This window comes from Fusarium oxysporum, chromosome IV, assembly GCF_013085055.1.
Source record: "Fusarium oxysporum Fo47 chromosome IV, complete sequence".
In the NCBI taxonomy this organism is placed as follows: domain Eukaryota; kingdom Fungi; phylum Ascomycota; class Sordariomycetes; order Hypocreales; family Nectriaceae; genus Fusarium; species Fusarium oxysporum.
In genome coordinates, this window is record NC_072843.1 from 1,196,957 (window position 1) to 1,220,084 (window position 23,128).

The following is a 23,128-nucleotide window of genomic DNA, read 5'->3' on the forward strand; positions in this document are numbered from 1 at the left end:
GTCATAGTCCCATATCCTCGTCGCTCGCCTCATCCGACTCATCACCACCACCTTGTTCCTCCTCGTCTCTCCGTGTTGCTTCTGTACTTGCGCCGAGTTTCCTTACACCTTCCACTACACCGACGACGAATCCTCTGCTCTCTGCAAGCTCCATAGCTCCAACTCCTCGTAGACTCATGACACCATCGACTCCACCCTCGAGTTGGGCGGTACTGGACCGCATCTTTGCAGCCCTGACTTCTTGTAGATCTCGAAGTAGCGAACGAACTTCTGAAGAGGAGGCAACATCGTCTGAGGCATGGGCGAGGAGCATTTCTGCGACTTCGAACCAGTGATATGGCAGGGCACCTGAAGGCGCATCTGATGTACAGGATGGAAGAAACGGCGGCGACAGTACTGTCTCGTCGTCGACAAAGGGATCTAGCCTCCTGGCGTTTCCTTGATTATCTGCCCGCACCGGTGGAGGAGGTGGTGGCGCCCATCCTTTAGGATCGATCTTTGTCTCGTGGTGAACAATATCGCGTAACGAATCGGGATGGAGCCAAGGAGGAGGAACAATATTCGCGCGCCGTTGCTTCTTCAACAGTATCGCAAGCCATAAAGGTAAGTTGCTTCTGTGCGGCGGCCGGAGAGTCGGCGTCGTTCCCTGTGTAACAGGTCAGGTCAGCGTCGAGCTTGTATAAACGCGACAGGGACGCGCTCACCGATAGAAGATCAATGCTCTCAAGGCGTTGGCGAGGAACGACAGTAACGAGTTCCATTTCGCATAGAAATGCGACTTCTGAGGGAGTGAGCCCTGAAGGAAGTGGTAAGGCCATTTTGTGTGGTCCAATGGAAGTTTGGTATCTCGAGTTGTAGGATATAAATTGGAGGTTTTCATAGAATGCCCCTCATTACTAGGGAGCTGCTCGGCGTGTCATGTCAACCCCACCACTAGAGCTCCCTTTATTATGAAAAGTCAACATTGATATCATATACAGTGTAGTTATAACCGTTTATGATATTGTTTTCCCTTATATTCAAACATATCCTAATCACTACTACTGATTTCACAATCAACTCAACTCAACTCAAAACAGCTGTAGAATGTCATACATGTCATGAAAAGTATGTGGCCAATGTTCAACAAGTTGTTTCCACCAATCTCCTCATGGCTTACAAGTTGTCATGATATACAATGGTCCAATTAGCAATCATGGAAAGACACTCGCACTTTTCCTCTCCAATTCTGAACCACATGCCCAGCTGTTGGTCAAGAGCCCCCACGATCCTTTCAGCATGCCATACCTCCGAAGCCAAAAGAAGTAACTTCTAGACTTGAATAGATCAAGACAGACTAATGCAACTTCTCCTAATAAGTTAAATTACATGATTTTACGAAATCGAATGATATCACTGGAGTCATGAATACTTGGCAACGTGGAATACGGTATACGACTCATCCGGCGTGTTCAGGGTGAATGTCCAGCTCCACCGCCGATGCGGGGCCGCCTCCAGAAGGGCGTAGATCTGAATATCCTCTCCCGTTTATGAGGTATAAGACGCCTCGAGATGAGACATTATTCCAGTTTATGAACATACAGAGCGAAAATCCAATACAAGAATATCCCTTCCATAACAACCCTGCAAACATTCACAATGGCGTCAACTGAAGCCCTCCCTCCCGTCACATCCCCATCTCTTATACTTACAAACCCCACCTCCTCTGAACGAGAGCTCATATGGAAGGGCACTCATCCCCATTGGGGAGCTGCCTTGTCCATGGATGACTATATCGCCAGAGAATACGATAACCTGGAGGCTCCTCTAGCTCGAGATGGCGGCGTAACAAGCTGGATCCTCACCGATGGAGATAAAAAGCCCGGCGAAAGACCCCTCCTTTCATCTTGTGAGACCTACAACAAAAGAGCCTTTGTTCGAACCGAGGATGGAAAAGCAAGAGATGGAACTGCTCACGGAGTGGCCAGTGTCTTCACTTTTCCTGAGTATCGAGGAAAGGGATATGCCAGAAAGATGCTGTCCTTGATTGCGGATGAGCTGAAAAGGAGACAGCAAAAGAATGAAGGCGCTGCTGATTTCTCGGTCCTTTGGTCAGATGTCGGACCCAAGTTCTACCAGACTGTGGGATGGGAACCTTTCAAGAGCACATATCTCGAGTTTCCCGTTACTGAGACTGAGCCAATTGCCGATTCATCCCTGAAGCCTATCACTCTCGATGATATTCCAGACCTGGCAGCTCGAGATGAGCAACTTCTTCGAGACAGGATCTCAAAATCCTCTCAAGTCAGCGCTGCAGTCGTTCCTGATATCACCACTATCAAATGGCATATTCACCGGGAGAAATTTATGTGCAAACACATCTTCTCCCGCATACCAACTGTCCACGGGGCCGTATACACTCCACCTGATGCCCCCAACTCAAGGATCTGGGCTCTCTGGACTTGCAGCTTCTACGGCATGCTTGACCAACCCGAGAAGAATGTCGTTCGTGTCATGCGCCTAGTCATCGAAGATGGGAGCATCTCAGATGAGACACTTGCCAAAGGCACACAAGCAATTGCAAGTTTCGTCCAGAAGGAGGCCAAGGAATGGAAATGTTCCAAGGTTGAAGTTTGGAACCCCGAGGATCGTGTACGAAGGGTCACAGAAGGCATCCAATCCCTGGGGGCCAAATTCATCGTCCGAGAAAACAACAACATTGCTAGTCTAAACTGGTTCAATGGTTCTGATCAGGAAGTTGACTGGATTGCTAACGAGAGATTTGCTTGGTGTTAAATACTGATACATCCCGGCTCGAACAGCACAAAAACAAGTAGTAGCTCGATAGAAAGCCGTATTTAGACCAACGAGATGTTGATAAATATCATCGCTACGATCTATCTTCTTTTCTAACTGTTTTGATTCCGTGACCAGCCCCATCCCATTTTCATGATATAATCACATTCACATCAAGTCATAAACAATCGCACTGGTGTATCACAAACATGCCAGGTCAACGCCTTCCCGCTCCCTGACTATAAAATTTCATTCAACTCCTTAATAGCTTCGTCCGAACATGGTCCACTTGTCGGCGTTACCCTGGCACTCAGGGCTGAGGCACTTGGTCTCACCGGGGACAATACCCTCGGGCTGCTCGAAGGGAACACAAAGACTCTTCATGCCCATAGTGGCAAGCTTCTGGTTCTCGGGCACATCGGGCTGGTCCTCACGAGTGGTGAGCTCCTTGATGCGGTCCTCACACTTGGGGGCACCGCAGAAGGGGATGAGCACAACGTTCTTGTTGTCAAGAGCGGGAAGAACATCCTCCCACTTGGTGATAGTGAGGCGGTGCTCTCGGAAAGACTTCTCGGCCTTGCTGTACATGTCGGCCTGGATGGTCTCGAGAAGCTCGGGGATCTTGGTAGCGACATCGGTGATGGCAATTTCTCCCTTCTCACCGGTGTCACGTCGCGCAGTGCTGACAACGCCCTTGGCAGCATCCTTGGGACCAAACTCGATACGTAGAGGAACACCCTTGAGCTCCCAGTCGTTGAACTTCCAGGCAGGAGTGTAACCCTCTCGCCAATCCGAGGTGACACGAACACCAGCCTTCTTAAGGTTGGCTCGGATGTCCTCAACCTGCTCCTCGTGCTTCTGTCGCTCCTCAGGGGTAGTCTTCTTGGTGATGCCAACAGGGACGATGACAACCTGAGTCTTGGCAACGCGGGGAGGAAGAACCAGACCCTTATCGTCACCGTGAATCATGACCATGACACCAATGACACGGGTTGAGAGACCCCAAGAGTTCTGCCAGACGTGGATGTGAGAGCCCTTGTTGGCAGGGTCCTCAACAGTGATGTCGAACATCTTACTGAAGTTCTGGCCTAGGGCGTGAGAGGTAGCGCCCTGGATACCACGGCCGTTGGAAGGGATGTAGCCCTCGACAGTGGTGGTGTAATAACCACCGGCGAACTTCTCATTCTCGGTCTTTCGGCCTCGAACGACGGGAACAGCCAGAAGCTTCTCGTAAACACCAGCGTAAAGCTCGAGAATCTCGAGCACCTCAGCACCAGCAAGCTCCTCAGTCAAGTGAGCAGTGTGGCCCTCCTGCCAGAGGAACTCACGAGTTCGGAGGAAAGGAGTTGTTTGCTTAGCCTCCCAACGAACGACGGAGTTCCATTGGTTGAGGCGGAAGGGGAGATCTCGGTGGCTGCGAATCCACTTGGCATAGTAGGGGTACATGACGGCTTCGGAGGTAGGACGGACCGCAACAGGAACCTCGAGGTCCTTGTCACCACTAGAGGATTGTCAATTAAAGTTCATGAAAGCAGGATATGGGCATCCTTACGCCTTGGTGACCCAAGCAAGCTCAGGGGCGAAGCCCTCGACGTGATCCTTCTCCTTCTCGAGAGACTTGGAGGACAGGAACATGGGGAAGTTGGTCTCGTCAACACCCATCTCCTCGATGTGAGCCTGGAACCATTTTCGGATCTCGTTCCAGATGTGCATGGCAAGAGGTCGGAGAACGAAGAAACCCGAAATCTCGGTATAGTACTCGACCATCTCGGCCTTGAGTACCACCTCCTGGTACCATTGGGGGAAGTTCTCGGCCTTGGACACTGTAATTCCAATGATCTCGTCCGCCTTCTTTCCACCGACGACAGGAAGGTTGGTCTGCTTAGCAGCCTTGGCAGCCTTCTCAGCAGCAAGACGAGCCTGCTTCTCGGCCTTCTTCAAGGCGCTCTTGGACTGTTCGGCGGCGCCCTCCATTTTGGTGAGATTCGTGTGTTAGTCGAAAGGTAATTGACAAAAAAGTAATAGAGGATGATAGTAGCTTCAAGGCAACCGAACAGTGGCTTGCGCGCCTTTAAGGAATCGAGAAGCAGAGGAGCGACGTTATCTTTTGAGGGGGGGAGAAGGAGAAGAAAGGCTTCGGGGTGTGAGTCGAAGTAAACGTCGGACGTGACTCTGTGCCCCGCAGTCGAGGGAGGTGCAGTTGGTGCTGTGCGGTTGCCCCTCCTTCCCGCCCGGGCTTGACTCTCACGGCACCACTGGAAATCTAGCCCAAAATTCAGGCCCAATGCCCTATCAGCCAATTGAAACAGCGGTCACTCAGCTGCAAGGAAGTCCGATAACGCGGCAGGGGTCAGTTTTGGGGTTTCTGGGGTCCGTGCACCTTCTGTCAAGTGCCCTGGACTTCGGGTGGGTATCCGATTCACGCCCTGTAACCAGCACACAGCGGCACCTGGCACCTATTTCAGTCGGCGCCGGAATAACGCCAACCTCCGACAAAAAAGTCCAGTCGAGGGGCACTGGAGCTTCACAGCTCAGGTTCTGTCTGCGTACGGTAGCCTGCTGGTAGAATTTCCTGACTCCATCCCCACGTTGACGAAGCCGCCTTTTACCGTCAACGTTACCAATAGCTGCAACTATGGCTTCCATGTTCGAGCAGCCCCGAAACGGCACCCTTTTCTTGGGTGGCCAGAAGATCTCAGGTTCTGATATTAGAGACCAGAATGGTATGTCTGTCTATATCTTGTCCCGCCTTTTGCTACATGTTAGGGGGAAGTGGGGGGAGACATGAGCCTTTGATATTGGATTTCAAATACGGGCAACATGCTAATAGTCATTCAGTTCTCGCTACACAGGCAATCGCAAATGTTGTCAAGAGTTCTTTCGGTCCCAGCGGCCTCGACAAGATGATGGTGGACGATATCGGTGTATGCAACTTAGCCCTCCTCGCTCTGCGCTCGACTATATCTCACACTTTATACTAGGATGTTACTGTTACCAACGACGGTGCCACCATTCTCAGCCTCCTCGACGTCGAGCACCCCGCCGGCAAGATTCTCGTTGACCTTGCGCAACAACAAGATAAGGAAGTCGGTGACGGTACCACCTCTGTCGTTCTGATCGCTGCCGAGTTGCTACGTCGCGGAAACGAACTCATGAAGAACCGGATACACCCTACCACTATCATTACAGGATACCGACTTGCCCTGCGAGAGGCTATCAAGTACCTCAACGAGAATGTTAGCATTCAGGTTGACGACCTCGGCCGCGAATCCCTCCTTAGCATTGCCAAGACCTCCATGTCCAGCAAGATTATTGGAGCCGACTCGGATTTCTTCGCCGACATGGTTGTAGATGCCATGCAGGCTGTCAAATCTACAAACAACCGAAACGAGACAAAGTACCCTGTCAAGGCTGTCAACATCCTCAAGGCCCACGGAAAGAGCACACTCGAGTCTGTCCTGGTCAAGGGATACGCCTTGAACTGCACTGTCGCTTCGCAAGCCATGCCCACGCGGATCCAGGATGCCAAGATTGCTGTTTTGGACATGAACCTGCAAAAGGAGCGCATGAAGCTTGGTGTTCAGATCACTGTTGACGACCCTCAACAGCTTGAGCAGATCCGAGCCCGTGAGTCCGGCATGATCCTCGAGCGAGTGGAGATGATCCTTAAGGCTGGTGCCAACGTCATTCTCACAACAAAGGGTATTGATGACCTGGTGCTCAAGACTTTTGTTGAGAAGGGTGCCATGGGTGTGCGAAGATGTAAGAAGGAGGATCTTCGACGAATTGCCCGAGCAACCGGTGCCACCATGCTCAGCACACTTTCTGACCTTAACGGTGACGAGAAGTTCGACCCCTCTTATCTAGGATACGCCGAGGAGGTCGTCCAGGAGCGCATTTCTGACGATGAGTGCATTCTGGTCAAGGGAACCAAGGCCCACTCATCTGCTTCTTGCATTCTCCGTGGACCTAACGACTTCACCCTCGACGAGATGGAGCGATCAGTCCACGACTCACTGTGCGCTGTTAAGCGAACTCTCGAGAGTGGCAGCATCGTTCCCGGTGGTGGTGCCGTTGAGACCGCCCTCCACATCTACCTCGAGGAGTTCGCCGGTACCGTCGGCTCCCGAGAACAACTCGCCATTGGCGAGTTTGCTCAGTCTCTTCTTGTTATTCCTAAGACCCTGGCGGTCAACGCTGCCAAGGACGCCGCAGAGCTCACTGCCCAGCTTCGATCAAGGCACGCTCTGTCACAGCGCATTGCTGAGGGTGACGGCAGCGAGGATGAGAAGACCATTGCCAAGAAGAAGGGTTATAAGAACTACGGTCTTGACCTCGCCAAGGGCAAGGTTGTTGACGAGATTAAGATGGGTGTGCTTGAGCCCAGTCTCAGCAAGGTCCGACAGCTCAAGAGTGCCGTTGAGGCCTGCATCAGCATCATGCGTATCGATACCCTGATCAAGTTGGACCCTGAGCAGAGGGAGGATGATGGGCATGGCCATTAAGATGATATGTAATGAGTTCGGATTGTCAGGTATAGAATTAAAAGCTTGGGTGTCCGTTCATGACTGAATGTTTTATACTCATAATGTGTGATATCAGGCCTCGTTATAGTACAGGGTGCATACAAATGTACTGGTATGTAGATACAACTAGATAAAAGTGATTCCAGTTTGTCAAGTCTGTTGGAAACTCTGTTTTTGCTCGGTGTACAATTCCTCTTGTCAACCGTTGTTGACTTTGCAGTATGCCGGGATATACATATAAAGTTGCGTTAGTCATCAGCTGTAATTACAGGGCTGGGGAGCCTCTTCAAGGTCGCGTATCTGACGTTACTTGAAGTTAATAGATATCCGTTTCAAAGTATACAAGTCTGGTGTTGAGCATAAGCATGCTCTCGCACTTCACATAATCGATCATATCACCTCAAAGTAAAGGCAATGAAATTCAATTAGTACAACACCTCGTACACGAGATGCATCTTGCACTCACTCTCCCGCCCTTGTCTTTTCCTCAACCCCTCTCTTTGAGCCTGTCGACTGAGATTTTTCCTAGGACGTTTTATTTTTATACAAATGGACAGAAAGGCCACGTCTAAGAAACAGCAAACTTGCGCCCACCCAGGGGCCTCGGTATGGGCATGCGTCGAGTGTTGTGTGTTGTGGCCCGCCCGCCAGTCTAATGCGCTCCCACTCCCATCTCTCCTTTCCTTCGTTTCTCCGTTATAAAAGATATACTCTTACATGGTCCGCTTAACCGACGACCAGCTTGCCATCCTCGGGGAAATCGTACTCGGGAATCTCGAGGTTGAGAGGGGCAGGACCCTTCCTTATTCGGCCGGAGATATCGTAGTGAGAACCGTGGCAAGGGCAGAACCAACCGCCGTAGTCACCTGCCTCACCAATGGGAACACAACCCAAATGGGTGCAGACACCTGAGGAGTCGTTAATATAGAGGTTCAAATTCTGTACCAGTTTTCTGAGTCACGTACCCAACATGATAAGCCACTCGGGGTTCTTGACACGGGCGCTGTCCTCCTCGGGATCTCGGAGAGCAGAGATGTTGACCTTGTTTGCCTGGTCGATCTCGTCTTGGGTTCGGTGTCGGATGAAGACGGGCTTGCCTCGCCACTTGATGATAACCTGAAGAACCGTTCAGCAATGTTGCCTCGTTGTGCTAGACCATATTCCAACTCACGTTCTTGCCCTCGGGGATAGAGCTCAGATCAACCTCAACCTTGGCCATGGCCAGAACGTCGGCGGAGGCAGACATGTTGACCAGGAACTCTGTCATTCCATCGTCAGTAACCATCAATTGGCCATCCCGGACATCATGCCAACAAGCTACAACACCAATTGCAACCCAATGGCAAGACACAGGACCTAGGACCGGATTTCAACCCACCCTGAACTGTGCTCTTGGCTCCAGCAGCACTGACGGCACCGAGAGCACCGACCATGAAGTACGAGTAGAGCTTGTTCTTTGTCTCGCTGCCGGAGGAGACATATTTTCCAAAGTTGGGAATCTGAGAGCCCTTGCTCTCACCCTGGAACTTGAAAGGGCTGGAGTATCCGGAGGCGGACGCGCTGTCGGTTCGAACGGCGGTGGTGCTGAGGGCGCGCACAGCAGGGACGGCGGGCTTTGCAGCCGTGCGCAAGCAGAGACGAGAAGCGGTCGCGAGGGTCGCCATCGTGAGGGATCGTGGGGTGTGGCGGTTGCGAGGGTGAGGGCGTCGAAGGGAAGGTTTGAGGTCTTTTCCTTGGTGGTAATCGGCTGATGATGCTTTGCCGAAAGTTTTGGCTGCAAATTGTGGCCTCAGGCTGCCAGATCCAGTTGAGCTCGGAAATTGAAGCCTCACTATTGGTCCGGTCACTTTCGGGTGGGGTTTCCGGTCTATCCCGGGCATCTGGATTCCTTTCTTGCCTCTACAGCTTTCGCCTTGACAATGACGACGAAGATGGAGAATCTGTCATTGTGACGCAAAATTACTTTCAAATAGAGAACAAGTTCAATATATAATCGACCAGTCTCTCGGGGGAAAATTATTTACACCAGTCACGACTCAATGGACTCATATTCAGCATCTCTATGACTTTATGGCTTCTGACCAATCATCTTTGACCCATTCGTCCTGAACGTCTCGCAACCAACTAACATCCATGTAAAGACAACCCCAGTGAGAGCCAGAACAACATAACTCATTAATCTATGAGAACCATCTCAGTGCATTCTCCTCAACTCCTCAATCAAGTTGCGCATGTCCTCGATACTTGGTCCAAGGCCTTCGCAAACCAGCTCTTGCTTCCCTTCGTCCATATCCAAGAATCTCTCAACCATCTCCCCGTCTATAAATCGAAAAGGTCCCTCACTCTCCCGATTTTCGTTACGGAAGGAGCGCCATAGCTTAAATTCGACGCTTCCTGGTACATGAATATACTCTTCCATCTTTGATTGGAACGTCATAAGCAGGTCCTGGTACTGGGGTGCAATATCACCATAAAGATACAACGAGCCCTCAGCCTATTTCCTATTAGTTTATGTCTCACGTTTTAATGCAATTTGTGCTTACCGAAGCGAGGAAGGCACGTGGATGGATAATTCCGTTCTCCGCCATCGGGACATGAAGTTTTCGAATACGGTTGATCTGTTCACCAATATTCATTTCGCTTGTAATCTCCAGGCGGCTTCGGTCTTGCTCTGTCGGAGCATCCACGTTTCGTTGCAGGACAACGAGATTGCCCTTTGAATCAGCTTCCAACCACCTTTCTCCTTCAATATGACAGACCGAGGTGGCCCATAGAGGCTCGAAATGACGTGCCCGTTCTTCTAACTTGGCCTTGTTACCATCTTGTGCGGGGATGAATTCAACCAAAGATAGTGACTGCATCAAATCAACCACACCAATCATGTTGCCGGATATGTCGAGATCCACAGGCAAGGCAGCCGGGCGATAAACAGCGAGCTTCTGGAGAGAACCGGAACTGCTCGTCTCTTGCAAGAAACTATAGGCCACAACTGTCTTGGACAGTCCAGCAATGATGTTATCATCAATCATACCTAAACAGCGGCAAGGGCCTTTCAAATTGTGAGAGACAATCTGGTACACCTGACGATTTGAGTCAACTCCGAGGACCAGGATACGGCCGCCAGTACCGTTTGGGTCTTCCACCCCATCACTGATGAAGCTTGTACCAACAATAAATCTCTCGACATGGTTGCCGCCAACATCGGGGAGCTCAGCCCGAATGACACATTCGACAATCTCGAGGCTGCTTGAAGCATTCAATGGGAAAGGTGAACCGAGCTCCTTAAAGACAATCTCATCGACAAGCCTAAATGAACTCGACACAACCTCTTCGTTGCCAACCAATTCCTTCTTGATGGAGCCTAGACCAAAGGCTTTCAGTCCCGGGGAGTAAGCTACTCGTCTGACAGTCTCGTTGACAGGGAGAGCCTTCACGTGTGTAAGTCTCTCCTTATCAACATGGCAGATTCGAATATGCTGGTCTGTAGACAGAATCACGGAATCTGGGAAGGCGTGGGAATCAAATGGTGCAACAAATGTGGCATCATCGGCGGTTGTGGCAGAGAATATGATCCGTCCCTCGGCGCTATATATGAGGCTGGCATGCTCAGTCGTCACAAAGACGTTCGATGTACCATCCTGTTGCGGGAGTATATGTAGTCGAGCTGGGTTACTGCCTAAAGTCACGCTTTTGCGACCAGAGACAGCGAAGCCCTTGGTAGATACGTTGAACGTAACCACATTGCCATCTTCCATCGCGACCAAAAGTGTAGGCCCCGATATCTCAGGGGGGTGTAGCTGGACAAGTGCAATGTCTCTTGGGACTGTAGCACTATCCTCAGTTTGTCTCATGGACTCTCCATGTAGTGGCTTCAAGGAAGCCATATCAATCAACGATATTTGTCCAGAAGACCACCAGCCGACTACACCAAGATCTGGTGGATCCCGGGCAGCATGTATGCATGATATTTGATCAGCTTGTGAGCCTGAGTTGTTTTGGCTTTGTTGAACATTGACCGCAAGGTTCTGCAAGAGATTCAATGAGACAAGAGATGTTCCATCAACCGAAAGCAATGCCCACTTGCTGTTTGCTGACGCTCTTGTGATCGACTTACCGCTTGGGACGTCCCATTTACTGGTTACCGTGCCGCCTTCGGGATCGAGTAAGACGACTGAGCGAGGAGTGATCTGAAGCAACTGTCCGTTGGGAAGATTTGAAGCCAGAAGGGTCTCGGTATCGAGTGACATGCCCTGGAAAGAGTATATCTCTTCAATTCCGCCTTCGCGGTCGAAACTGAGAACTCTTGTCTCGGTGATCGCTGAGACGACCAGGGTATCTACCAGGTCAGACCCGTATGAACGAAGAGTAAATAGACCCCTGGTTCCCTCTAGCTCGTCCAGAACACCTCTATCTTCAAGACCAACACCGCTTCGAATACTTCGAAGGCTCCCATCGCGGTAGGCACCACAGCCTGCCACTATTCTTGACTGACCAGACGAAAAGGCATTGCCAGCTTGAGCATCGCCTTCTCGGTTGCCCATATCCATGATAGAAAAATCAAGAATGGGCGCATTGTTTGAGAAGGACTGGACCAGTGTGACAGTGGCGCTTTCTACGTCGATCTGATAAAGCTGCGAGTCACCGTGGTGTGAAGCCACAAATAAGGTGCTATCCCCAAGATAAACCAGATTGGACGCCCTGGATGTGATGGCTGGTGAGCGACCGATCTTGAGAGGCTCGAGTGTCATGCCGGTCACAACAACACCGGTGGTTTCCAGGTTTGTGTCAATTGTCAACAGATCCAGTCGTCCATAATCATCAGCCAACAAGTAATGTGTACCATCGTACTCAGCCCAAGACACAAATATTCTCGGGTCCTGAAGAACCGAAGATACACTTCTGTGTGTCAGGCCATCAAAGTAAGTAAGAAGAGTTTCTCCAATGACTAAGAGGCCACCTAAATGTGCCTTTGCTCCTTCGGTGTTGCGCACATGGTAACGCTTTTCCTCATCTAATGGAACAGGGATGAGCATTGAGGCGTATGGGTCAGGAATGACAACGTCGAGCTCTCTGTCTTTATGAGGGTCGAACTTGGAAACGGTGTTCCCTTTGTCATCGTGAGTCAACCTATATATGACCAATCGAGCTTCTTCCTGCTCCAACTGTGTCTTATATAAAAAGGCGATGGTCGGGTGACCGGTTCGGCTGTGGATGAAAGTGCTTGCTTTCATGAAGAGTTCTGTGAGTCTGACCTGGTCGAGTCGTTCCAGCTTGTTGGTAGAGCCCTTGCGTATGGGGAGTTTGAAAACATTCAGCACTCCCTCCCAAAGGTGCATGGCTAGGAATCGTCCGGTCGGATCAACAAGACATTTGTTCTGACTTGACGAATGTCGCATATATGGCTCTGCCAGGTCTTCGATAACACGCTCGATGGTCTCCAGTTGCTTTGTTAACGGGTTCCAGACCAGGTTGAAGTAATGCAGTCTATCGGTGCCGATAAACAATAGATCGGTCTCTGATCCTTTGGGTCGTAAACATTGCAGCATCGCTATTGATCCGTGGATGAGTTTCGTCTGTAGACACACGAGGCCCTCTTCTGTGAGACGCCATATTTCGAGTCGGTTCGCCTTCCTGTGAAGCCTCAATCAGCATTTGCTCGAGGCGTCATCGAAGGCGTTGGAGCTCTTACGCCACAACCAAGTCATCTATATCGGGAGAGAGCACATTCGCTCGGAGGGCATGGCGTATGCTTGTAGCGCGATGGATAGGTGCGACATATGCCATGTTGTTTTGCTCGTTAAGGAGGTCGCAAGTGTAGTATGTAAAAGAGAAGCAGGGTAACGGTGTTTGCCCCTCGACGAGAGCTATCGAAGTTCAAAAGCTCTCCAATGCAGCTGCTTGTCTCCAGGACCGGGTGCGTCACTAGCCCCCGGAGTTAGTGCGGATTACAGCGGTCCAGTGGGGTTGGGGTTCCTCAAGTTCCTAGGTTCTAAAATGGATTTGAGATGCATGTATGCTGTTTAGTGGGGGCATAAACACTTACACCCCATGTAAGAAGCAGGCGAGAGGAGGCAAGAAAATATAACATGATCCCAACTGACACAAAGACTTGAGTAAGTTAAGTATAGACTTAAAAGGTCTTTAGCTTGATACTTTTCGACACCCTGATTCAAGCTCTAAAGTTTTCTTGCTGCCTTGGGTCAGGGATGCTATATCAGCCCTCTAATTATCAGCTTAACATCTTTATCTGGAAGAAATGGTTTATATCATAAAAGTCATACTCAAGAACTTATCTCTGAGTTATTATGGTATAGCTTGAGGATCAGTCAGTGATGAAGCGTGCGCTGCCCATGAAGCAATTCTTGCCATCTTCCATCGCGCCTTCTGCACCCAGCCCCTGCCTGCCCAAATAAACATGAAGAACATCAAGGAGTTTGGAGGAAGGAGTTAGTCAAGGGAATCCACCCAATTCTTGTGGGATCAAATACTCAGGCTCCAGTGATCATGTGCAATCGAACTTGACCTCTCTCTTTACGATATCCTAGGTACTTACTAGTTATCTAATGTGCCTTGTTTCTCAGCATGAGTTCGACTACAACCTCAACTGCCAGAAGTCGAGAGGTCGTCGATTACGCTACTGAGAACCAATGTTTCTATAATCATCAAGGCGCCCCATATCGATTTCGAGATATTGTCAGGCAGCTTCGAGAAACTGTGCAACTGGCAAAAGCGAACGGGCTAATTGACCAGCCTGGACTCACTGCAGCACCTTTACCTCGCACGAAGATCGCATTAGAGCCGTTTCTCGACGACGAAAGCTACGAAATTCCCATAGACCCTAAGGTCTCCGCTTCTTCTGTATTCAGATTCCTTGGTCAAACAAAAAGCCTTCGACTCCCATCGGAAATTATAGATACAGGGTATGATCTGCAAAAAGAACTGTCACAATATCTGCAAGATATCCAGATTGCAAGCTCTTGCAACATCCTGACCCAATGGCTTCCATTGAGCTATGTAATTGCTGAGAAAGACGAAGGCCTTGGGTTTCCATCAACCGTCTCACGATGGCAAACATTAGCCTTGCGTGAATTGGAGGGTGATGAGCCTACATTTATGGAACCTGGCCACGCTTCGTTCTATACACAACAGACACCAAATCAGGCTTGCACGCCAGACCAAATCAGACAGATGTTATCTCTAGATAAAGTGAGTCAGGATGGGCCAGCTCAGAATTTGGTCTGATTTCGTTAGCATTATCGTTCAAACTTAGAGCCAGTGTCTCCTCCGCTTTCTCCTGCCTCTGACTTGGACGAACCATTTCTGCCAAGCACAGAGCATATGGTGATCGATCTGACCTCAGAACCGAGCAGCCCATCCAATCCCATAGGTGAGGAGTTAGATTGGAATATGCAACATGGCTTTGTGGACTCCGAGCCTCCTGCGCCCTCAACTATGCCCAGCTCTCCTCCGACAGCTAAGGCGGCTTTCTTGTCCAATATAGCAAAGAAACATTCAGCTCTCAAGTTACATGTACCGATGCTGCCATCTAGCACTGCCACCAGTCCAGTGCGGGATAATCTTGCAGAAACTTTGGCACCTCATCTCCTGCGTTCTGACGAAGCACACCAATCTCCAGCCGAGGACGGAGGATATTTCGAAGAAGCATTGCAGTCTATCTTAGACGAGAAATACCGCCAGGCAAATCAACAATTGGAACAAGAACGACTGAACCCAAAAGACGCCTTATTACGATTGCAGATACCAGCAGTCGATTTTCAGATACCTGATCCTGAATGGAAATTACATTTGTCAACTTCGCAAGATCACTTTGAATGGCTGCAACAATCGCTTCCCAGGACCTTTCATCTGACCTGCTACAAGGAGCTGAGTCGTCTCGAGGCATCACTTAAATGGACACCGATCCCTCATGAAAGTAGCCGAGTTTCATTGACCGAGGCAACAATTCAGTTCGGACCTATTGTGAGAGAACTGCTTACCCTAAGGCCTCCCCAACTATGCAGTCACAACTACGTGGTTTCTCGAAACGTACTAATGGTGTTCCAAATCCTGAATGATGAAGAGATTGAACAAGAAGTCGCCTCTCCTGTGGTGTCGTCCCCATCAATCTGTCACGGGAATCAGGACAGCTCGACGGCTACTTCTCAATCTCAGAAGCCTCATGTTGCACCGTCTTTGAAGGAATTGATAGGTTCCCGACAACAGGGCACAGGAAATAAGTCTGACTGCGAGAGAGAGAATCTGTTGTTGAAGGCCGCTGATTCAAGTGCGTCCAGCAACTTGTTGTCTGGTTTCATACAGCTTCGACAACCGAAAAAACTGAAGAAAGGCAGCAGCTCCTCTCAAAATTCGGCAGCCTCAAGAGCCATGCCATCCATGACTGGCCCTACAATGCTACCCGTTATTCAAGAAGATGCCCAGAGCGAGCTGCAAGACGCTCCGGTTCCCAATTTCGACATTCCTCAGGAGACTTGTCGCTACATAGTCTCGTTGGACTTGAGTCGTAGTACTCTCTCTTATCTGGAGAAAGTCTGGCCACAAGCTGAGCTCATCGACCGAGACTTCTCGCAGTACAACACAGTTGCTTGGTCTCCTGGATCAGCTCAAAGAAGGGAAATCATTTCATCTTTGGCGTTTGAGGCTGATATATCCATAAGCCCTGGTGCCGGCCTCATCTTGACTACGATACTAAAAGTGAAACAGAAACCTCTTCCTGGATCTAGTGCTCTCACACCATTTCGTGAAAGAGTCAGACGAGTAAGTGAGAAATACGAATCTTTATTTATATTGGTATCAGAATCGAATCCACTAGGAGAATATGTCGGGTCACCAACACCCTCTGATATCTCCGGGTATGCCGATTTCGTACGTTTCACGACGAGTCTTCGAGCAGGCATATCAACACATCTAGTTTCTGGCTGCGATGAAACACTTTCTAAATGGGCTTTGTCAATCATGTCCCGTTATTCTTCATCAGCTCATCAATTTGGGCATTTCCTTGATTTTCGTGATGGTGTATGGGAGTTATTCCTGCGCCGTGCTGGTCTCAATATCAGCGCAGCGCAAATAATAGCAGGTCTGCTAGTATCTGAATACGGTCAAGGCGGACTTGCGAGCTTTTTGAGTATGAGGGCAGAAGAAAGAGTTTCCAAATATGGTCAAATCATGGGAGGCAGGAGAATACTAAACAATGTTTCGAGAATCTTGGACCGAGAGTGGGTGTAAGTCGGCTACCACAGAAAATGTACGGAGTAACTGGGGCACAATGTTTCTGTACTCTATGGGTTACCTACATTTAGACCTACCTATTAAGACCAGGAGTCCCCGATTTGTCGATCTATGACCGGGCAACCAGAGATGCACTCGAGTATGCAGGTAACGACGTGTTACAGATCACAATGAGCACCTTCAAGCAATATCACATCGCAGCACAACAGACTTATGCCCACCGAGCTCAGTGAGATCGCTTCTATTGCCCTATACACATACCCATGCTTACCGTCTACGCTTGTACGTCTAATCATGCATCTCAAACACTATTCAAGTTGGGTCAGGTACCCTTAAATGTTCAAAGTCGTTCAACAGACTTCCCACATTGGCCGCGGTAGCGTTCGTAAAGGCAAGGCGCCCTGTGACGTCTTTAGACCAACATAGACGACTCGGCGCGTGGGATTCGAAAGATTGACGGAGCGAGATTGGATGCCGTAGTAGTCAGAGATGGTATGTGTGAGCCAGCGCCTAGAAGCTGTCAGTAGTGCACTATACCTTCGATATTGATACTCACTTGAAGGCGGCGCTTTCATCGGTGCCGAACGAGTCAAACAGCATGCCTGAGTCGACCGTCTCCTGTGACACTTCACGATGCGCATGCTTCCATGTTGCCTTCTTCTCTCTAAGCTCCCTCATGGCGCCGTTCCTACCGACGAATACAATCTCTTCATCGTCCGAATCCATCTGCTCAGCTGCACTATCATCATCTTCATCAGCAGTGACAGCTGACGTTGCGGCCATAGCCTGCTGAGTAGCGAGATATTGTCGCACAGGCTCTTCCAGGGATCGCACCCAGGTGCGCACAACGGGACTGCGCTTGGTAGCTTCGCGCAGATCACGAGGAACCTCACCAGCTCCGAGACCCGTGGCGCTGCCTGCCTTGAGTTGCTGCTTCTTGCGCTCGGCAAGCAGACGGGCCGTCTTATCCTCAACTTGCTTGCGCACGCCGCGGTCCCAGAATTGAGCAAGCTGGTAAGGCACTCGATGGATCGGATGAGTAGGTTGGACTTCGAAATCGGAAGGCAGAGGCGGTTGAGCGTTCGGAACGCCTATCAAGCGGTCTAACACAGTGAGGCCAACGATCAGTATGCTGCTGCGCAAAAGGAAGCAGATCCGAGTTCGGAGTGCTTCCTTAACAATGATAAAGCCATACCATTCTCCCAGCGACGTCGCTGGCGACTGCCCTCCTTGCCCTTCAGAACCAATTCTCGCTTTCGCTGGCTATCTCTCCTAGAAGGTGGTCGTCTTAAGGTCGATATCGGGGCCTCATCTTCGTCAAAATTGACGTTGCGCTCGGGAGAATTGGACTTGGCTTTGACAGCTTCATCTAGAGGAATTGCAAGAGGAGTGCCAGTTCCACGGGCGATGGGGGAAACGCTGAGAGATTGAAGAGCCGAAACAGTCCAAGCATCGATATCAATGCTCCCATTCTTAACTGGCGTAGGAGGCGAATGTAGCTGCACAGCCGCCAGCGAAGGATTTGTCGCCGCGGGAGTAGGAGTATTTGAGGCCGACTGTTGTTCGGGTGGCGGGACGGAGCTGTAGATAGCCATGATGATAAGACTCGCGGGGTGGTCGCTGATGATAGAGTACGATAAGGATAAGGTTAAGAGATGAGAGTGATTGAAACTCTTGACGCTGTCTTGAGACAAAGACTCTAGGTCTGATAGGGAGAAGAAGGAATCTCTAGGTTCTAGGTCTTGAGATGAAAGGAGGAAGGAGAAATGGCTCCGGCAATGGAGAGAGGACAGAAAGGATGGAGATGGTGGTTTAATTGATCGACGGCATTGGATTGGATGCTACCGGGCATCTCTAGACCCTCCCCCCTCCTGTCTCAAACCTCATACGGGAATTGATATGAACCATGAATGACACGCGGTGATTCATTCAACTTGATTAGATAGAAGCAGCCAATCATATCTCGACCGCATCCCACAGGGAGCAAGCCAGCGACACCCAATTCCGCATTTGCAGGCGATGCGAGTCACCCGTCGCCCGCGGAAGCGGGGGGGGGCATTTAGGGCCATGATAGGGCCCAGGCACCAGGCTTCTTCGATTCTGTCATGAGAAGCTGATGATGCTGAGAATGACCGCTACTCAGGGCCTCATTGGTAGAATGCAATATCTCAACATTGACTTGAAGTACCATGATTTCATCCTAATCAGCTGGCTCGGGATTTGATATTACTCTTTATCTCGCGTAGGGAGACAAGGAATGCTGTCGACAAGCATTCTCTCAACCTTGGACGGGCTGACTTCGAGTCATCAAGGCCCCCACACATACCTTGCGGCGTAATATCTTCAATGAGTCAAACTCGGACGTCTCGGCTGAGAAGAAGGAGAAAATGTACATTTCTAAAAAGTATGCAATCCTAGGTAATCACTAAATACCAATAAAATACCTCAAATAATTATGGTATATCACATGCTCGCTGTTGACCCTGAACTCGTCTTGTTGTCTAAGGTAAGGTAAGAGAGGTGAATTCCTCAGTGTTCGGCGGTGGCGTCGTATGTCCTGTGAGGGTTGCCAATACCGCCGGGTTTTAACAACGGTTGGCTCTCCCGCTCGATAGCACGCTCTTCTCTCTCTTGGATATCATGCAGGTCCTCCTCTGTTTCCGCGTATCTCTCCGGGTGTCCGGTGAAAGGTCCTGGAAGACCGCGCTCCCAGCCCTCAGAATAGGTCCTGCTGCCTGGCGGGGGCCTTCGGGGCGCGCTCGAGTATTGCACAGGTGAGTGTGGTGCGCTGTCGATGTGGCCGTTGGCATGACCGCCATGCTGCCGCGCCATGTATTCGTAATAAACGCCCATGAAGAGGACTGATCCCTGCATAGATGCAGTGATCAAGTAAATGAACCATGTGCTCCATCCTTCCCAGCCCAGACGGGCAAAAAGGCTTCCTGCGAATAAGAAGCCACCGGGCGTCTGGATGCACATCATTGGGATGCTCAGACTGCCGACATGTTTCAAATGGTATGTCATCCAGATCTGAGGCACGTATTGGATAGCGGCCAGAACTGTGGCCATGATTCCCAGGAAGTTGGCCCAAAAAACGAGATGATCGGGCAGAGCAATGAAAAAGACACCCGTCAGGATAACCACAATGAGGCCGTGAAGGACACAGAGTAGTCCAACCATGACAGCGGTCTGCCATCTAGGTGCATCGCCACGAAGATCCTCTGGTGGAACATTGGCTTCTCTATATCTGAAGAAGATGAGAAAAAGGACAAGACTGTTCAAATGTTAATGGAGAAAACAAATCGAGCTGGGTGTGGAGGCTAACATGAGGCTGAAGCAAACCCATTGAGCGCCTAGCTGGGCAACGCCGAGCAGACCGGCGGCGCACTCAAATCTACCGAGCTCTTTGCAGCATCCTATGGCAGCACGAGACGGTGGGACAGTAAGGATATTGGCGAAACCGGCAGTAGCGGAAGTGGTTCCAAGCAATACAAAGTAAGGTGAGATGCCTTCGGAGGTGCCTCGGGAGATAATGCGATAATGCTGAGGGAGGTAAGACACGAGAATGCCGAGTAAGAGGACGCTACAACATCAAGGTTAATAACAAGAACACTCGCCGTCAAATTTAGAGAGGGGTTGCGCAGCCATACATAGAAACGACAAGCTCAAGATACGAGGGCGTCTTAAGCCGATCGCATTGGTCGTCTTTTGGGGCAAAAACGTCCATGGCGGATATCAGATGAAGTGCGTGAAGGTATAATAACACGGCCGCGCAGCTTCGGGAGAGGATGATGGAGGAGTCGTCCCAGCAGGTGTCGCGAGAGAGAGAGGCTCACGAGAAGCCTGGCAGGCACAAAAGAGAAAATGATCACAAGTAATCACGAGATCAGACGAAGGAACGCCAGGGTCCAGTCGTCTCTCGTCAAAGAGGTTTGCCCAGCTTAGCTTTGGACTGGTTTTTGGGCACGGGCTCGTGTGGAGAGAAATGATAGAAGGTCGGGCGCCCTGCGTTGCTGGGGAGTGACGTATAATGGGTTATTTTAGTCGGTTTCTTTTCTGGGCGAGGCTGTTTGTGTTTCGCGGGGAGGGGCAGCGTTGTAGAAGAGACTCAAGAGAGCGTAGCGCAGCTGGAGCTGGAGCGGAATACCGAGCGAGTCGGTACTGACCGATAGTCGACGATACGAGGATATGAATTGCCCTTTTTGGCCAGCTGAACTAGGAGATCATGATTGGTGAGGCAGAAGAGAAGAGAAAGTTTCACGATACGGTTTATCCTTGGTATGTTGAAGTCAAAGGAAGAAGTTTCTTATGGATTGGGGTGAGATGGAGAAAGGATAAAAAGAAAAGAGAGGGAGGAAGGAAGTCGGAGAATTAATTAATGTAATCAAATGACGACCACCTCAAGCTGAATATGAGACTGTTCCTTCCTGTCTTCCTTACCTAAAAGCTAAAGGAAAAGCGGGTGGCTCTAAAAGGAAACATTCGAGCACCCGCCCTGAATTCTTCCAACAGTACCTTACTAGGGGTGCAACATCCAAGATTCCAAGTGGTGATCCATCTCCCACTGTAACTGTTCAGAGGAAATACACTTCCGCTTGATATTCACACCTCACGCGTTTCTTTTCTTCGGCAGTACCTGGCCTGGCCTGGCCTGGGCTGAAAGCCTAAAATTACAGTGACCTGGAAACTGGGACACAGCGTTATGTCTCCTGAAATATACCTGTAGTCAGCGCCTCTTTCAACTCTTTACAATAACTGCCAAGACGGAAAACGGCGATCTCGAGCTGCCCTTTTTGTGTCGTCACCCGCTGGACCCTGCAGAAGAGAACCAACGTACGGCCATTGGATTTGTCGGAGGCCGCTGAGGAGGTCCTTTGTCTACCGGGGGCTTGGCGCCAATCCATATGACGTTACTATGAGGATATATGAGACAGTCGACGATGGCCTCAGTTGTTTGATCTACAGTGAGAGGGCCTTCAGAATCTGTTTCAATAGAGAGAATGTCACAGGACCCTTGAATTGTCCAACTGAAAAAGACCCTTGAATATTACATATCTCGAGATTAGAGATTGGCTAGGATCATGATAAGCGTGTAAGTGACAGTCAAGCAAAGCGAGGTATCCACTCATGTACCTCATTTTCTCGTCCATCACCATCTCGCAACTTTCAACTCAACTTACACCATGAACATGGATGGTCCTGAATCGGCAATTGAATCAGCGCCCTCACATTCAGAGTTACAGCCGAATGATCTGCAGGACCAGGACAGGGACCGTGATCAGCAGCAGAAAGCACCATCATTAAACCTCATCGCTGAAAATCAAATCATTCAGCCTGATAATGACATAAACCAGAACCCTTCCACCACCAAACAAAATTACTACACATCTGCACAATGGACTGCCGATGGAACATCACTCATCGTATCATCTGCCATCAATTCAATATCCACCTTTGTCCTCCCTGAAGATCTCCTCGACCCATCAGCTTCACGCCCGCGACATCTCGAGTGTCAATCCTCAATATCGCTCCCTGAGCCTTCTCAAACGATCATCCCAGCGCCCTTCTACTCTTTAGCTGAGCCATTCTCACAGACCGTTCTTGTAGGATGTCGCGATCACCCTATTCAGCTCTACCATCTCTTCCCTCCAGATGGTGATGGCCTCGCGTCGCGTTCTGCCCCACTTGCTTCGTATAAATTAATACGTTTTGAAACAGAAGAGTATATCACGCCCTCGTCTATCCTCTGGGATGCACCCGGGACGCATTTCCTCGTCGGCTCAACGAACCGGCTTGATTACTTTGACATGACTCGACCAGGATCAGATGGTCCGATACTTACTATACCCACCATCCCTTCTAGACGTCATATACGGAAGGGAAATGGAGTTGGTATGAAGGGCACTGTCGCTGCTCTCGCTTCCTCGCCTGTGGATGGTAACGGGAGCTCTATTATTGCTGCAGGGACATGGACACGGTGGATGGGATTGTATGATGTGCACCGCTCAGACAAGGTTATTGCAAATTGGTCTCTCCCTCGCTCTGAAGACATAGACGGAGGAATAGGAGGCCAGGGAATTGTTCAAGTCCGCTGGAGTCCATGCGGTCGTTACCTAATCCTCAACGAGCGACATGCTTCTGGTCTGATTGTGTACGACGTCCGCGGAACAGGCGAACTCCTCTGCACTCTTCGAGGTCGATGTGCACCCACACAACAGAAGATGACGGTGGATGTCTTTGCTGGTGATCCCTATGCTGAGTTCCCATCCTTCGAGGTCTGGGCAGGGACACAAGATGGTGGTGTTGCGGTGTGGGAAGGCGTTGGCTCTCAAGCTGGCGTTGTAGATCCATCATGGACATGGAAGCCCCATGATGCGCCGGTAGGAAGCACTGCTTTACATTCAAGCGGCTCTGTAGTCGCAACGTGCTCGGGAGGATGGGGCTTTAGAGACTCATCGGGAACGAAGACAGTGTTTGACGAGTCTAGTGTCAAGATCTGGACCATAGGAGGTTGACCTGATTTAAAACATGGTAGGTAGGCTGAACCATGATCATGCCAATTGGTTAGATGCCACCTAGAG

General features: G+C 50.1%; 10 protein-coding genes across 10 annotated transcripts; 4 read left to right on the top strand and 6 right to left on the bottom strand.

Annotated features, from left to right (window-relative positions):
• Position 1: 1 nt before the first annotated feature.
• On the bottom strand, positions 2 to 818 carry FOBCDRAFT_291399 (GINS complex protein-domain-containing protein; the record flags this gene model as incomplete). Its single annotated transcript, XM_031179684.2, has 2 exons — positions 2 to 646; positions 705 to 818. 2 exons carry the CDS (start codon positions 816 to 818, stop codon positions 2 to 4), a joined length of 759 nt encoding a protein of 252 aa, XP_031045571.2.
• Positions 819 to 1,584: 766 nt separating this feature from the next.
• Positions 1,585 to 2,853, top strand: FOBCDRAFT_291402 (uncharacterized protein). Its single transcript, XM_054704154.2, has one exon. The coding sequence runs from the start codon at positions 1,639 to 1,641 to the stop codon at positions 2,773 to 2,775; it is 1,137 nt and encodes a 378-aa protein (XP_054560129.1). The 5' UTR covers positions 1,585 to 1,638; the 3' UTR covers positions 2,776 to 2,853.
• A 1-nt stretch (position 2,854) lies between these two features.
• Positions 2,855 to 4,898, bottom strand: FOBCDRAFT_28029 (uncharacterized protein). Its single transcript, XM_031179682.3, has 2 exons — positions 4,328 to 4,898; positions 2,855 to 4,276 (listed from the first exon to the last, which is right to left on the bottom strand). The coding sequence occupies exons 1-2, from the start codon at positions 4,747 to 4,749 to the stop codon at positions 3,037 to 3,039; spliced, it is 1,662 nt and encodes a 553-aa protein (XP_031045569.2). The 5' UTR covers positions 4,750 to 4,898; the 3' UTR covers positions 2,855 to 3,036.
• Positions 4,899 to 5,255: 357 nt separating this feature from the next.
• FOBCDRAFT_259394 (chaperonin Cpn60/TCP-1 family) lies at positions 5,256 to 7,455 on the top strand. The gene is made up of 3 exons (XM_031179681.3): positions 5,256 to 5,498; positions 5,614 to 5,699; positions 5,757 to 7,455. The coding sequence occupies exons 1-3, from the start codon at positions 5,411 to 5,413 to the stop codon at positions 7,278 to 7,280; spliced, it is 1,698 nt and encodes a 565-aa protein (XP_031045568.2). The 5' UTR covers positions 5,256 to 5,410; the 3' UTR covers positions 7,281 to 7,455.
• A 252-nt stretch (positions 7,456 to 7,707) lies between these two features.
• On the bottom strand, positions 7,708 to 9,048 carry FOBCDRAFT_158710 (Rieske [2Fe-2S] iron-sulfur domain-containing protein). Its single transcript, XM_031179680.3, has 4 exons — positions 8,680 to 9,048; positions 8,473 to 8,561; positions 8,267 to 8,417; positions 7,708 to 8,209 (listed from the first exon to the last, which is right to left on the bottom strand). Exons 1-4 carry the CDS (start codon positions 8,963 to 8,965, stop codon positions 8,028 to 8,030), a joined length of 708 nt encoding a protein of 235 aa, XP_031045567.1. The 5' UTR covers positions 8,966 to 9,048; the 3' UTR covers positions 7,708 to 8,027.
• A 278-nt stretch (positions 9,049 to 9,326) lies between these two features.
• FOBCDRAFT_220246 (mono-functional DNA-alkylating methyl methanesulfonate N-term-domain-containing protein) lies at positions 9,327 to 13,234 on the bottom strand. The gene is made up of 3 exons (XM_031179677.3): positions 12,991 to 13,234; positions 9,845 to 12,932; positions 9,327 to 9,795 (listed from the first exon to the last, which is right to left on the bottom strand). Exons 1-3 carry the CDS (start codon positions 13,083 to 13,085, stop codon positions 9,496 to 9,498), a joined length of 3,483 nt encoding a protein of 1,160 aa, XP_031045564.2. The 5' UTR covers positions 13,086 to 13,234; the 3' UTR covers positions 9,327 to 9,495.
• Positions 13,235 to 13,883: 649 nt separating this feature from the next.
• Positions 13,884 to 16,780, top strand: FOBCDRAFT_180343 (uncharacterized protein; the record flags this gene model as incomplete). Its single annotated transcript, XM_059608567.1, has 5 exons — positions 13,884 to 14,507; positions 14,553 to 16,080; positions 16,117 to 16,184; positions 16,520 to 16,540; positions 16,619 to 16,780. The coding sequence occupies 5 exons, from the start codon at positions 13,884 to 13,886 to the stop codon at positions 16,778 to 16,780; spliced, it is 2,403 nt and encodes an 800-aa protein (XP_059464639.1).
• A 117-nt stretch (positions 16,781 to 16,897) lies between these two features.
• On the bottom strand, positions 16,898 to 18,142 carry FOBCDRAFT_199874 (uncharacterized protein; the record flags this gene model as incomplete). Its single annotated transcript, XM_054704156.1, has 3 exons — positions 16,898 to 17,057; positions 17,104 to 17,638; positions 17,743 to 18,142. 3 exons carry the CDS (start codon positions 18,140 to 18,142, stop codon positions 16,898 to 16,900), a joined length of 1,095 nt encoding a protein of 364 aa, XP_054560131.1.
• Positions 18,143 to 18,900: 758 nt separating this feature from the next.
• On the bottom strand, positions 18,901 to 20,523 carry FOBCDRAFT_28060 (uncharacterized protein). Its single transcript, XM_031179674.3, has 3 exons — positions 20,198 to 20,523; positions 19,873 to 20,130; positions 18,901 to 19,821 (listed from the first exon to the last, which is right to left on the bottom strand). The coding sequence occupies exons 1-3, from the start codon at positions 20,272 to 20,274 to the stop codon at positions 19,077 to 19,079; spliced, it is 1,080 nt and encodes a 359-aa protein (XP_031045561.2). The 5' UTR covers positions 20,275 to 20,523; the 3' UTR covers positions 18,901 to 19,076.
• Positions 20,524 to 21,730: 1,207 nt separating this feature from the next.
• FOBCDRAFT_291408 (uncharacterized protein) lies at positions 21,731 to 23,062 on the top strand (the record flags this gene model as incomplete). Its single annotated transcript, XM_031179673.2, has 1 exon — positions 21,731 to 23,062. One exon carries the CDS (start codon positions 21,731 to 21,733, stop codon positions 23,060 to 23,062), a length of 1,332 nt encoding a protein of 443 aa, XP_031045560.2.
• Positions 23,063 to 23,128: the final 66 nt, after the last annotated feature.